This window comes from Chelonia mydas, chromosome 20 (assembly GCF_015237465.2).
Source record: "Chelonia mydas isolate rCheMyd1 chromosome 20, rCheMyd1.pri.v2, whole genome shotgun sequence".
Lineage (NCBI taxonomy): Eukaryota > Metazoa > Chordata > Testudines > Cheloniidae > Chelonia > Chelonia mydas.
The window spans coordinates 14030542-14044869 of NC_051260.2; the positions used below are offsets into that span (position 1 = coordinate 14030542).

Consider the following 14328-nt stretch of genomic DNA (forward strand, 5'->3'; position numbering starts at 1 on the left):
CGCAACCTGGTCCGTGATTTTTACTAAAAATAGCTTTGCCTTATTCATGGTCAGAAGCTTTTGAATTTTGGTTGTGGGGTTTCCCATATTACTGCCAGGTTCCTTTCCCCTTTTTATTGAAAGTTCTCTTTGTTATACACAGACTCAGTGCTTGTGACAGGGGATGTAATTGCCTCTTAGAGGCACCCGGGGTAGTCTGAAGTTTTCCCAGATTACTGGGTGGGGGTGTGATCGGTTCGGTCACAGAGATCCCCTTGGGACTGTCACCTGATGTGCTGAAATTACCTCTGAGTCAGTTTTCCCTGCCAGCTTGGGACTCCAGAAACCGGCCTTGTTGAGCCAGACAACTCGCCCGCTGCAACACAGACTCAGGGTCTGGGCCATGCCCCCAAAGCTGAAGACTTTAACTAATAATAGCTCAGCAGGTTACCTGTCTCCAGCACCCAGACACCCAGCTCCCAATGGGATCCAAACCTCAAATACATCTGTTTTACTCTGTATAAAGTTTATTCATGGTAAATTTGTAAATTGTTCACCCTCTGTATCACTGATAAAGAGATATGTACAGCTGTTTGCTCCCCCAGGTGTTAATCACTTACTCTGGGTTTATTAATATTCAAAAGTGATTTTATTAAGTATAAAGAGTAGGATTTAAGTGGTTTCAAGTAATAACAGCCAGAACAAAGTAAGTCACAAAGCAAAATAAAACAAAATACGCAAGTCTAAGCATAGGACATTAAGAAACTGATTATAGGTATCAAGTATCAGAGCGTGAGCTGTGTTAGTCTGTATCCACAAAAACAACGAGGAGTCCGGTAAAAACCTTAAAGGCTAACAGATTTATTTGGGCATAAGCTTTCAAGGGTAAAAAACCCACCCACTTGCATCTGAAGAAGTGGGTTTTTTACCCAAGAAAGCTTATGCCAAATAAATCTGTTTGTCTTCAAGGTGCCACCGAACTCCTCGTTGTTTTTGATTACAGGTAATATCTCACCCTCAAAGATGTTCCAATTAGCTTCTTTCACAGACTAGAATCCTTCCTAGTCTGGGCCCAGTCCTTTCCCCTGGTACAGTCTTTGTTCCATTCAGCAGACATCTCAGGTGGTAAGTTGTGGTTTTCTCATGACTGGCATCCCCTTTGTCCTGCTCCACCCCCTTTATAGCTTTGGCACAAGACGGGAATCTTTTGTCTCTCTGGGTCCCCACCTCTCCTTCTAAATGGAAAAGTACCGGTTTTAAGATGGATTCCATTACCAGGTGACATGGTCACACGTCACTGTAATACCCCTAGTCTCCATTCCCCGTGGGCTGGCCCACACGTACACAGGAAGGCTTTCAAGTAACTAAGGCCATTTACGACTGATTGTTTCTGGAGCACCCTTAATGGCCTCCACTTAATGTTTTTCATCAGTGATACAAGTTTATATCTTATTCTCCTAACTCCAGATATAGAAATAAAACATGCAAACAAATAGGAAGAACACACTTAGTAGATTACAAGCTTTCTAAAGACACCCTACAAGGGGTATTTAGCGTAAAGCATATTCCAGTTATGTCATATTCAGAAGCATATTTCCATAAAGCGTAGGGAGTGCAACATCACAGGGGGCTCCGGCTGGTTCTGTTTTGTATTGGAACTGCTAGGTATTGAACCCGGCCCTGGTTGTTGCCGCCTCCACCTGGCAGAAGGGTTACTCCTGGCAAGAAAAGCAGGACAATGACAATAGGTTCCAAGGCCACGGAGAGTGGAATGTGCAAACTGGCGGGTTGTCTCTGGGAGGCGACACACAAAGCCCCTGGATCCTGACCCATAGGGATAATGGAGCCAAGGGAAATTCTTCACGGTGCTGACTGCTCATTGGGGATGGTTCGTCTGCACTGACAAGGTTTCAATCCCAGGGACAATCTGATATATTCAGATCATTACACTGCAAGAGCCAATGCCTGCCTCGTCCACAGTGAGTGACCCCTGGAGCTCTCAGGAGAGCCAAGGGAAGGAAATGCGGAGGGGCCAGGACAGGGCATTCTGTTCTGGTGCCTAAGACATCTAGGATACTCCTCGGTAGTGACCGACTCACCTACACTTCCAGTGACTTTCCCAGATGGCTCATAACCAATCCTGAGTCATTCGGGGGGCAAAGCACCTTTACAGCAGTAAGGAGACCCAGCTAGAGATGAGTGTTTCACAGGCTGGTATTGGAACAGAGCAGAGGACCTCTTACCGTCTTGGTGCTGGTGGTGGGGACAGCAGACATGGATAGATCGGATGTCTGAGATTTCGTGCTGGACGTTCGGAATCCCTTGATCCATCTCCTGTACTCCTCTCTCACCTGGAGAGTGAGGGACACAGTCACTGCACTATGTAACTAACTCTGAGGAGATCAGACATGGCCACCGCGAGGCCGGTGAAGGCGCTGGGTGGGCGCTGACGGGCCGCGGGCATTACCTGCCGATTGAGGAGGCAGTGCACCAGGAAGATGAAGGGTCCCTGCAGGCTGCTGACGATGGTGAATAAATACGCCATGACCGTGCCTGCTGGTCCTACTTGGAGGAGACCAAGGCTCCATGTGCAGCCCAGGATGAAGAGCTGGGCAATGGCTTTAAAGGTCAGTAACCTGGATAAAGGCAGATGGAGAGATCCCGTTACAATAACCCTATGGAGAGCAATTGCATCAGGAGGATCTGGACAGAGTGGGGTGGAAGTACCGGCCCCAGCTTTCCCATGTGGAACAGGGTTACCGTCAAAGCAAACACTGTGGGAATTTGTTCCCATGGATCCTAGATATGCTGTTCCCGTCCTGCAATCCCTCCCTCCCTCCCAGTGCCAAGGACCCTCCAAACCAAGGCATCTGACCCTCCAGGATTGTTTCGTTGCCTTCTCACCTGTGGTCTCTGAGGGTGGACACATCTGCATTGAGGGAGGAGAGTCTGTTTCTCAGGATCCACAGGGTAAGGGCAAAGAACATTATATTTATCTGTGGGAACAGTGGGAAATATTTCCTGTAAAACATCCCATCTGGGGCTGGTGACTCCAGCTGAGGCAGAGAACTATCCCAGGGGACCGAGCCTAACATTGCAGAAATGGGGACTGCTCATTTCTGGTGGGAATCATCCCCTCTCCTGTGGGAATCATCCCCTCTCCTGGCAGCTCTCGGTCCCTCCCCATGCATGGAGCTGACAGCACAGCCAGGGCTGAGATGGATCAATGGGATCACAGAGGCCAGATGCTGCTCAGAGTTCAATATGGAGCCTCTCCAGTGGAGTCAGGAGTTATTTTGGGTTTACACTGGTGTAACTGAGAGCAGGATCTGGCTCAGAGACTCCAGATCCTGCCTCGAGAATACTTCCTGCCACTTTCAGGCTGTAACAAATTCCCCTCCCCGCAACTTCCCCAGGGGTTATGGAGGAATATGTAGGGACATTTGTTTCCCCCCTACAACAACCACTGCAGAGTGTAGCCCTCTCCCTTCCTCGTTCCTTGGGTCATTAACTAGACTAGATCACACTCTTGCTGTCTTCACTTGGCAAAACTCCTACTGACTTCCATGGGAGCTGTGCCCGAGTAAAGGCTGTAGGCCTGGGGATACAGCTCAGGGACTAATCCCGGGACTGACCACAGCAGACGAGCCAGGCGGGACCTAACTGGGTCTTTCCTTGTGTTTTATGGACCACATTCTACTACCTGCTTCACTGAAATCAATGGGGTCACAGAGGTGAGAGGAGAATGGGGCCCTGTGGTTCTGTGAGGTACCCACCAGGATTATGGCAGAGACTGGACCCAGGAAGCTCCAATGAAAGCCTCTGTCCTGGCTGAGCCAGCAGCTGCAGGCAGGGAGGAAGAAGAAGGTGACTTTAACGGGATTACGACCCTTTTTCAGCACCGGGGTAGAGAGGGGGTGTCACAGGGCAGCTGGCTCTGAAAAGCGAGATGGATCTCGGCCTGCCTGTGACATGGCCGACGCTCTTGCGGGCACCAGGCTAACGGCCCTCCGCATCTACCTCAGGAAGTGGAGCTACCCTGAAAACACGAGATGAGGATCTAGACTGGGCTGTCGAGAACACGCCACACCCTGTTTTAATGGAGTCGCTCACTTGAGAGGGGATCCTCAGGGATTGCCCACAGTAAGAAGGTGCGTTTGTTTCCTACCCACCAGCCCCACAAACCCAGCCTGGGACCTGGGAGTCAAGCTGGGATCTTTCTGGCTTGTTCTTCCGCATCATCAGTGGGGCGAGGAGTGTAGATGTCTGACAGGTGGGCAACTCAACGACAGTGCTCGGGGCAGCCTAGTGTCCCTGGGGATGGGAAGGGTCCCAGGGGGACAGTCAGCTGCCAGGCAGGGTGAGCAGGGAAATCTGGGTTCAAGTCAGACCTGGGGTGAGCCGGACAACCGCATGGAAGCCACATCCCGGCTCCCCTTCGGGATGGGCTCTGCACGTACTATTTGGAAGTTCCGTAGCCTCCAGGATTCACCGCTGCAGAAATAGCCACCACCAGGGCTGGGACTCCGTAGCCGAACGGGTACATAAATCTCTTCTTGAACCGGCTGGCGCTGGTGTAATTCACAACCTGCAGGTTCCGGATGGTGAGGAAGAGGTGCAGCCCCTCCAGGAACATCCAGGTGAAGCCGGCCAGGAAGAGGTAGTGTAGGAAGCCAGCAATGACAGCACACGCCACCTGGGGAAGACAGAGAGCCCAGGGACACTGCAGTGGGGAAGGGAAATGCTGAGTATGGGGGAGACCTGTGTGTGGGGGGGTCACACCGGGATTCTTGTTAGCACAGTTCTCCAGTTATAGTGCTCCGTGACTCAGAGACGGCAGGTTCCTCGGTCTATGGAGGGTCCTGCGGGTGCACATTGCTGGTGCAGGAAGGGAGCAGAGATTAGTGGTTAGAGCAGGGGATCAGGGCTCAGGGGATCCAGGTTCTGTTCCCAGCCCTGCCACAGAGTCCCTGGGTGACCATGGGCAAGTCACGTAGGAGAGGAATCGAGGCAAAGGGACACTCTGATATACGGATAAAACTGGCTGAACTCCAGGGGTTGGGGACACTCAGACCACTGTGCCCAGTGTGAAGGGGCATAACAGGGTGGAAACACCCCCCTGGGAATCCCCCGTGTCCTGCACAGCCCAGAATCCAGGGAGCATAGAGGGGTTGAAAGCCAACACCCCAGCCCTGCAGCGAGTGGAGGAGCAGAGCAGGGGAGAATCAGGCCGTACCCGACTGCCGGTGCGGGTCACCACGGTGAGGAAGAGCAGGTCGGCCAGGAAGAGGCAGAGGCAGAGCTGCAGGTGGAGGGAGGTGCTGACGTTGTGGATGGAGCGGCACACGAGGAAGGTGAGGATGGCGAGGAAGAGGCACAGCAGAGAGAGGGCCAGTCCCACGTAGGTGACAATGGTCAGTGGGTCACTCTCCTGTAACACAGCAAAGGGAGAATCACCAGTGACCCCAGCCCAGCCCCCTCGGCTCTGACTCAGTCTTTCCCCCAGCAAAACCTCCAGTCGCTCCAGGGAGAGCTTTGCCCATGGCTGAGCGCGGAGCTCAGGGTCCAGCCCTGTGATCCGAGTCTCACGGTGAGATACCGTCACTGGGGTGGGAGCCATTAGGACGGCGAGGCTGGAGAGATGGTCACAGCGGCAGGTGGTGTGAGTGCTGTTCGTGTGCACGGCGGTGCAGCCGTCCGGAGACCAACTGCCACTCTCGGCCACTACTTTCCAGTAGACGCAGAGTGCCTCTTCCTCCTGTTTTTTGTCCTGGAAACACAACAGAATCATCCTCATCCTCACGGGACCACAGAACATCGTTTCTGTTATCACATGTCTATAGCAAACCCGAGGCCACCTACAGCTCCACGGCTCTCCCCACACAGCCCCAGCACCCACTGGGGCCATCCCGGTGAGAGCAGAGAACGCAGATCCTGCTGCTCCAAACGCACAGGCCCTGCTATTGGAGCGAAAGGGAAATAAATCTTTGCTAGCCATTAGCACTAAACGGAACGTGGCCATTGGCTGAGTACTTCTGACTGCACCCAGCAGGGGGCAGTGCTGTGCACACAAACACATATGCACCCTCACCACTGCATCACCGTATCAAGGTGTTTCATGCTGATTTCCTGAACTCCACTATCTGTAGAAAGCGGCTGTCCAGTTATTCCGGCTCAGGGGTGAGCTAAGCGGAGCTGTTACCCTAGAGCACTTTGCACGGCCGTGTGTCGTGGTGCGACCCCTATTCTCCTCCTCTAGTCAAACAGCCCCATCGCGTCCGGAATATGGAGGCCTCTGCTTCTTAGGACCATCGGGAGCCAGAAAGGCAGCACGGTCCGAATGCCAGACAGGAGATTGTGCCTTGTATATGCCCCTCTGGAGGCCCAGATATGGAGTAAAGCGAGGGGATCTTCCTCCACGCACCTGGCTGTGGCGCAGGGTGAAGTTCGCGGATCTGGAGAGGTTAATGGGTCTCCCGTCTCCGACAGCCCCACTCACCACCCTGGAGTTGAGATGACTCTTCTCCAGCTTCCCACCAGCCGGTAGATTTCCCTCGCTGAGACGTCTCGCACTGATGATGGAGTCCAGGGTGGAGTAGGAAATAAAAGCAGCAGCCCCCAAACCTGCTGGGAGAGATGATGATCCCTCGTTAGGGAGCTGGAGACGTTACGGCGAAGAATGAGCCGGCCAGGTGCCCAGGGCTCACAGTGAGTCTGTGGCAGATCTGGGAATGGAACCCAGGATCCTGGCCACAACTCAAGATTTAGCCACTGGACCGTGCTACCTCCTCCCTCGGAGCCTCCAGGAGCACGTCCGGCTGGAAACATCTAGCTGCAGGATGCAGAGAAGAAGATAGTTTTTCTCAGTGAGAGCAGGAGAGGGGCTGGCCAGGGATGAGCTTCCCCTGGTGGTGGAGCATTCGGGGCCCTGAATATGGCCGCTGAGGGTAGGGGTACACATTACCCTAGTTCCCCATATCTCCATTTGGGAGTCTAGCTAGACTAGGGCGTCCCTGCCCTTTCCATTCGCTGGGCCCATTTCATACCAGAGCCCCTCTCATGAGCCGTCTCCCCTCTGTGCCCCCAACTCCTCACTGCTTGGGGCTCAAGCTGTGGGACAGCCAGGAAGGAAGGTGTCAGCTCCATGGCCCACAGCCTGAGAACCACTGGTCAGCCAGCAAGGAGAACTCCAGGGCTGGAGACAGAGGCCAGGGCCTGGCCTGGGGATCCATGGGGAGGGAGGGAAGAACGGGGGAACCCAGACTGGGGTTCATTGCCCAGGAACTGCTCTGTGCCGTGGTTTGGGCCCTGGGTGTTGCCATCCCCAGGATGGTACCTTGTGTGGCTGCCCCGGTGACTGTATCACAGTGCACTTCCATCGTGTCGTTGTGAGCGCTCAGCGTGAAGACCTCGCTGTCCCGGCTGCAGTTCCCAGTGACGAGCCGCGTCTGGATAGCTGCGGGGGGTGGGGGTGAGGAATGACAGAGGCCCTCGCTGTGAAACCCCTTCCCTGGGAATCTGTCCATTCTGGCCCAGATCCACCCCCCTCCCACTCCACTTGGAGCTGGGGGGCTTCAGGGCTCTTCTGCACTGTGGGAGGGGGAAGTTTGGAGCCCCCCCGTGAGTTCCATTGATCACCCCCCCATATCCCCTCCCCCCATTCTGGCTGTGTCTCCCGGGGGAGTAGTAGGGGTGGAGGTAGGTGCCTGGCTCAGCGTGGCGGCCCCTCGTGGTGGAATGCCAAATATTACATTTAAACCCTTCTCGGGCATTGCTGTTCCTGGTGGGGCTGGGTTCTATTTCCTGGTGCAGGGGCAGTGCTGTTCTGGGTCTGTACTGAACACAGGCTCACATCCACAACGGCATACAGGCTCTAACTTCCAGTGGATTTGGGGCACAGTGTATAACCCCGTGTCTCGCAGCAGCCAGCAGGTGGCGCTGAGAGCCACACGTCCCCCCTCACCCAGAGACTCTGTCGTCACGTTCTGTGTTGTCCTCTCCGGGGACCGGAGCGCAGTGGCCAGTGCGGCCAGTTCCACGCTCTGCAGCAGGACCGTCACGGCCGACCCCACCTCCTGCTTGTCTCTGACCTCCCAGAGGGAGACGCTGTTCAGGAGGGAGTTGAAAGAGCGAGTCGTGTTCTGGGGACAGGAAAGGAAAAGCCCTGGGAGCAAGCAGTCTGGGGGTTGAGGTGCCATGTCCCATGTGTTCCCAGGGGGCATCGGGCATCACAGCCTCTCCCAGTTTCGGGGGCTGCAGTACTCCCAGAGGGGGAGCCCTTTACAAAGGGGGTCCACTGCGGCTGACTCGGGGCCACACTGGGACCTGAGGCCAACTGGGGCTAGAACCCTTTGTCATTCCTTCTTCGCTCCTGCTCCCCCATCCCGCCATTACACATGCCAGGGAACAACGTTGTCACAAGCCGATGGCTTCCTAGGCTGTCTCTGTGCTTCGTCCAGCAGCTGCTCAGAAATGTCTGGCAGGGCAGGGATAGAGCCCAGATCCTGCTGCCTGAAAAACTCAGGTCATGACAGATGAGCTGAAGGAGAATCCCCATTAAGCGTTAGCAGTATAGCACCTCTGATGAACAACAACTGGTCTGAACACTAGAGGGTGCATGTGGGTGGACAAACACAAACATGCACTCACACCCCTGGAGGGCATGTGCACGCAGACACAGACAAACACCACGAGAAGGTGCACCCCCCCGCCCCACAGCAGTGAAGGGCACAGGTCTTTTCTGAAGAGGATCTACATGTCTCCCTGCCCCCCAGTGAGACTCCTAACCCGGCACAGCAGCACGCAGGGCTCTGGGCACACTCAGGGGCACTAGCCCGCAGAGCACATTCAAGGGACGGAGCCTCTCACCTCCAGTGATAACGTCGCACTCCCGTCTCCACACGTGGACATCAGAATCTCTAAGGTCGAATTAAAGAAATTGCAACAACTGCTGTTTCCGCTGCTCTGCTTTACCTGCAGAGAGACCCAGGGCAGGGGGTGAGCTCTGCAGGGGCTGAAAGGCGACCGACATTGGTGTTTGCCTTATGCAGGGGCCTGATCCTGACACCCCTCATTGAGTGAATAAAGCTTTTATATCAGACGTGTCCAGGACATATACAATGGTGCTGTTGCCACAGCAAGAGGTTCATGTGTGGAGAAAGGGAACAGTTTCTAGTAACAGCGGGAATACATCAAGACTTGGGACTAAGCCCCTTTTTGTTCACGTCAGTGCTGGATGCATTGACAGAAAGCAGCCAGAGAGTCGTCTCCTGGGACGTGGCATTTGCAGATGATGTAGTGCTCGTGGGGGAGAGGAAAGAGGAAGTGAAAGCTGATGCAGAGAGACATGGAGATGCATATTGGAAAGAAACGGCATGAAAATCAGCAGAAGAAATCCGAGTATATGGTCTGTAGATTCAATGCTCTCTGCAGGAAGACAATGGGTGTGTAAGTCTGGGGACCAGCCACTAGGAAAGCTACAGAAGTTTTAAAAGGTCCGATATCAATTTTCAAACCCCTAGAAGACAATAAGGTGATAAGTAACAGTCAGCATGGATTTGTCAAGAACAAATCTTGTCAAATCAACCTGATAGCTTTCTTTGGCAGGGTAACAAGCCTTGTGGATAGGGGGGAAGTGGTAGACATGGTATATCTTGACTTTAGTAAGGCTTCTGACACTGTGTCACGTGACCTCATAAACAAACTAGGGAAAGACAACCTATATGGAGCCACTCTAAGGTAGGTGCATAACTAGTTGGAAAACTGTTCCTAGAGTAAAGAACAGGAGTACTTGTGGCACCTTAGAGACGAACAAATTTATCTGAGCATAAGCTTTTGGGAGTTACAGCTCACTTCATCCGATGAAGTGAGCTGTAGCTCACGAAAGCTTATGCTCAAATAAATTTGTTAGTCTCTAAGGTGCCACAAGTCCTCCTGTTCTTTTTGCAGATACAGACTAACACGGCTGCTACTCTGAAACCTGTTCCCAAAGAGGAGTTATCAGTGGTTCACAGTCAAGCTGGAAGGGCATATTGAGTGGGATCAGTTCTGGGTCCGGTTCTGTTCTGTTCATCGACGATTTAGATAATGGCATAGAGAGTACACGTATAAAGTTTGTGGATGATACCACGCTGGGAGGGGTGCAAGTGCTTTGGAGGATAGGATTAAAATTCAAAATGATCTGGACAAACTGGAGAAATGGTCTGAAGTAAATAGGATGAAATTCTACAAGGACAAATGCAAAGTATTCCATTTAGGAAGGAACAATCAGTTGCATACTTACAAAACGGGAAATGACTGCCTAGGAAGGAGTACTGCGGAAAGGGATCTGGAGGTCATAATGGATCAGAAGCTAAATATGAGTCAACAGGGTAACGCTGTTGCAAAAAAAGCGAACCTGATTCTGGGATGTATTAGCAGGAGCGTTGTAAGCAAGACACGAGAAGTAATTCTTCCGCTCTACTAGTCGGATGAGGAGGATCGAGTCCCAGCGATGAAAGGAACAAACACAGCATTGCCCTGATCTTGGATGGGGTTTACAGGGGTCACCGTAATACCAAGAGCAAAGGGTTTTGTCTGGGAATTTCCATATTGGTGGTACAAAACACAGAGCAAAATCCCCAACAAATGAATGATGGGTTCAAATGTACCTGCAGAGAGAAATTCCTGCATGTCTCTTTGATTCCCTCAAACTCAGCACTGGAGTTCATGCTGGGGACTTGGAGTTCTGGGTAGAGAGGAGCAGACGTTAGAGCTTTCATATCCGATTTTCATGTCAACTCACTCCTGCCTGGGGGAAAATCCCCTTCTCTTCCCAGCCCTGACGGCTGCTCTCTGTCCACGTGCCAGTCCCGCACTGCCAATAGTTTAACATGCAGCTCCCTCCCTTCCTCCCCGTCTCACAATGTCTCTCTCTACGTTCCATTTACACTCCGCTTTGGCTGTGCCTCCTGCTCCTGTCTCTGAGACTTCTTGACATGTTTCTATCGACTCTGCAGAGAGACCTGCTGGGTACAGACGCCTCTGCCCGCTGGGGAGAACCCACCTTCACCTATGCCTTCGCCCCGCTGCACTGCTGTCTCGGAGCCGCCCGAGGTAAGCGCCACCTGAGCCCCCTCCCGCACCCAAACTCCCTCCCAGGTCTGCATCCCGCACCCCCTCCCGCACCCCCGCCCCCTTCCCCAGCCCTGAGCCCCCTCCAGGATCCAATACCTCCTCCCAGACCTTGCACCCCACAGCCGCACCTGCACCCCAACCCCCTGTCCCAGCCTGGTGAAAGTGAGTGAGGGTGGGAGAGAGCGAGCGAGGGAGGGAGAGGGATGGAGTGAGTGGGGCGGGGCCTCGGAGAAGGGGCGGGGAAGGGTATTTGGGTTTGTGTGATTAGACAGTTGGCAACCCTAGGGAAGAGACACCCGGCCCCTGGCAGCCCTGCCCACCCCCTCCCTGGCCTGGCCCCTGCTCCGCGCCCAGAGCCAGACATGGGCACGCTGGTGGCCGTGGCTCTGAGACAACCGGAAAGACCCCAGTGGACGGACAGGCTGGGCTGGGGGGAGGTGAGGGCCTGGAGGCTGAGCCCTCCCCTGCTAGGGCTGAGACCCAGAGGGACCCCGTCCATGGGGAGCAGGGGGGCTGGTGCACCAATCCAGACCAGTTCCCAGCTCGCTGCCCCCTCGGGCAAGACCTCAGCCTGTGTAACCCCAGGCCCTGCCCAGCCCCCCAAGGTGCCCCCTCCATGTCCCCAGCGGCAGGACCCACCTTGGCACAGGGTCGCGTTCCTGTTGGAGGGGACGTAGCCGGCCCGGCACTCACAGCAGTAGCTCCCGTTGGTGTTGATACACATAGCCCTGGGGCCGCAGATATCTGGGGTCTTGCGGCACTCGTCAATGTCTGAGAGGGGAAAGCCGGGGGGTGGTGTCACACACAGCACGGCTGGGGCCGCACTGGGGGCGAATGACGGTGGAGGCACCCCCCCACCGATTGCAGGGGGCGTGGTCTGTCGGTCAGTCTGTCTGCTCCATCTAACCCCCCCCTTCTATTCTCCTTTCTTCCCTGCTATTTGCAGGGCCCCAATCCCTGCAGCGCAACCCCTCCCTCACCCCCAGACCGGGGGGCCCAACCTTTGCCAGACCAGGACCCTGCGATCTCCCTGCACCAGCCCTGAGAGAGCGGGGTTAAGGCGGGGGGCCGATCAGCCAGTTAAGCTGCAAAGGGGAAGCGACTTAGGCTGCGTGCAGGGCGGTAGCTAGAAGGAAGCTCGCCTGGGAGGGGGGGCTTCTATACAGCCCGAGGGCTGGGCCCAGTGGTGGGGGCCTGAGGCAAGGGGGGCTAGAAAGCCCCGAGGAGGGCTAGGAGCCCTGGTGAAAGGGTTTCGCTGGCAGGAATAGGAGAGAGGGGTCTGACTTTGAAAGACTCCCCCAGCACGGGGATCACAGCATGGCCTGGCCGGACGGCCGAGACACGGGGCAGCTGCGACTCCAAGAGAAGAAAGGGGGCGCTGAACTGGAGCTAGTCGCCAGAAGGGGGCGCCATGCTCAGCGTTACAGACCCCAGCCCAGTGGCTCCCCTCCTGGTTTGGGATACACCCAGCACCGCCCCTCCCATGGAGCACTAGGAGAAGGGTGGGTGGGCTGCACTCAGGGGCATGCAGGGGAATTGGGTGGTATCCCTTTTATCTAGTTTCTTTGCTCTCTTGTGGTGCTCATGGGGGTCTATGGCAGAAGCCCGCAGACCCCCAACATTCGGCCAGGCCCTGCACGGCTGGTAAAGGGGTTGTTTGGAAGCCAGCTGGATCCAGGGGATCCCCCTATTCCTAACATTGCGCAGTGAGCAGCGGCCTGACAACGTACATTCCCGGCCCCTGCTGTGACCCCCAGGCCCACTGCTCTGCGGGGAAATCCACCGAGCCCTCGGACGGATGACGCCAGCTCGACACTCGCTGCCGATCCGGCCTGTGGAAGCTGAAGCCGGAGGAGACCTGCCCAGCCTGACCCCCAGCATAGCCCCAGCCGGAGTTGCCACCCAGCAGTTCAGCAATCCGGCCCCAAAGGGAGGGGACGTTACTGCCCTCACTGGTCCTGGGGCCTTTCACAACTGTGGAGAGTCTGATCCGACAGACGGGCCCTGCCCTGCTCGGGCGCAGAGAGCCCTGCCGTGATCTAGCCAAACGTTGGAGGGCCGTACACCCGCCAGGCTGCCAACGCGGATAGTGCCAGCTCCTGGTCAAAGGGGGACACATGGGGGATGTCAGGGCTCCATAGTGCAGCGGGGTCACTCACCCCATGCAGGGAGTGGGGTTTTCTACCTGGGGACCCGGCTTGTACGTGCAGAGACGCACTCATTCTGGCTGCTAAGCTCTCCCTGATATTTATTCATAATGCCTTTGCTTCTCACAGAAATCCTTGTGGCTAAAATCCCCTTCACCAGGACATCAGCAAAGAAGTCAATCAGTGGGGAGAGTCAAGAGTGCTCACGGATCCTTCCCTTGAGCCGGGTTCCAGCAGCTCCTTCTCAGACTCCCCTTCTCTCTCTTTCCCGTGACAGCGTTTTGCTATTTCCCGCTATGCCTCTTCCCCTGGGTCGTTATTTGCATAAAGGCAGCACCCAGAGTGCTTCACACACACTGCCATAAAGAGCTTCTAGTCTAAATAGACAAGAAGTGGGAGAGAAAACTGAGGCACAGAATTGCCCAAGGACACCTAGCAGTAACAGAGCTGGGACTAGAACCCAAGTCTCCTGAGTCCCAGTCTCATACCCTACCCACTAGGTCTGTCTCTTTCAGCTTATTTCCTCCACAGAAGGCCAAGAATGTGTCTCCCCTGCCTCGCCATGCAGATTTTACTCTCTGCCCTCCCACCCCTCACTGAGAGGAGCTTTGTGTCTCCTGGCTCACGGCTGGGAGTGCATCAGGGCTGGAAAAAATCCCTTGTTCCTTTGGCAGGAAACTCAACTTTTGCTCCATTGTTAAACCTCTTGGAAGGCAACAGGCCTACGCCATGCCTGTGAGGGGGCTTGTATGTGCCAGCCTCTAGTGAAGGCCGCTGAGCCCTGGAACAAGGAGAGAGCAAGTTTGTCCTGCTCTAGTGGCTGTTTCCCATAAGTAGTGTGACGGGGCAAGGCCAGATGGCTATAGAAAAGTAGTGGGAGATAGATATATTAGCTCCAGGCTAAACAAATCCCTGGTCCCAGGATAAGTGAAATGGCAGCTGCTCCAGGTCAATTAAGACACCTGGGGCCAATTAAGAACTTTCCAGAAGGCAGGGAGATTGCTAGGTTGATTGGGACACCTGAAGCCAATCAGGGGCTGGCTGAAACTAGTTAAAAGCCTCCCAGTTAGTCAGGAGGCGGTGCATG

The 14328-nt window shown here is 54.8% G+C and overlaps 1 protein-coding gene across 7 annotated transcripts in view; it reads right to left on the reverse strand.

Moving 5' to 3' along the window:
* Positions 1 to 14328, reverse strand: part of LOC119564798 (adhesion G protein-coupled receptor E3) — a 56950-nt gene that overhangs the window by 15616 nt on the left and 27006 nt on the right. For 2 of the 7 annotated variants that reach the window (XM_043533048.1, XM_043533050.1), the window contains 14 exons: positions 11734 to 11865; positions 10629 to 10705; positions 8848 to 8952; positions 7943 to 8120; positions 7316 to 7435; positions 6404 to 6603; positions 5579 to 5749; positions 5216 to 5410; positions 4440 to 4675; positions 3756 to 3822; positions 2884 to 2975; positions 2447 to 2615; positions 2223 to 2330; positions 1387 to 1697 (listed from right to left, as the gene is read on the reverse strand). In XM_043533048.1, coding sequence (XP_043388983.1) covers positions 1692 to 1697; positions 2223 to 2330; positions 2447 to 2615; positions 2884 to 2975; positions 3756 to 3822; positions 4440 to 4675; positions 5216 to 5410; positions 5579 to 5749; positions 6404 to 6603; positions 7316 to 7435; positions 7943 to 8120; positions 8848 to 8952; positions 10629 to 10705; positions 11734 to 11865 — 1856 coding nt within the window. In that variant the 3' untranslated portion in view covers positions 1387 to 1691. Of the gene's footprint in view, positions 1 to 611; positions 1698 to 2222; positions 2331 to 2446; positions 2616 to 2883; positions 2976 to 3755; positions 3823 to 4439; positions 4676 to 5215; positions 5750 to 6403; positions 6607 to 7315; positions 7436 to 7942; positions 8121 to 8847; positions 8953 to 10628; positions 10706 to 11733; positions 11866 to 14328 lie in introns of those variants that run through there. The other 5 variants (XM_037887909.2, XM_043533046.1, XR_006286754.1 and 2 more) reach the window with 5 other exon arrangements.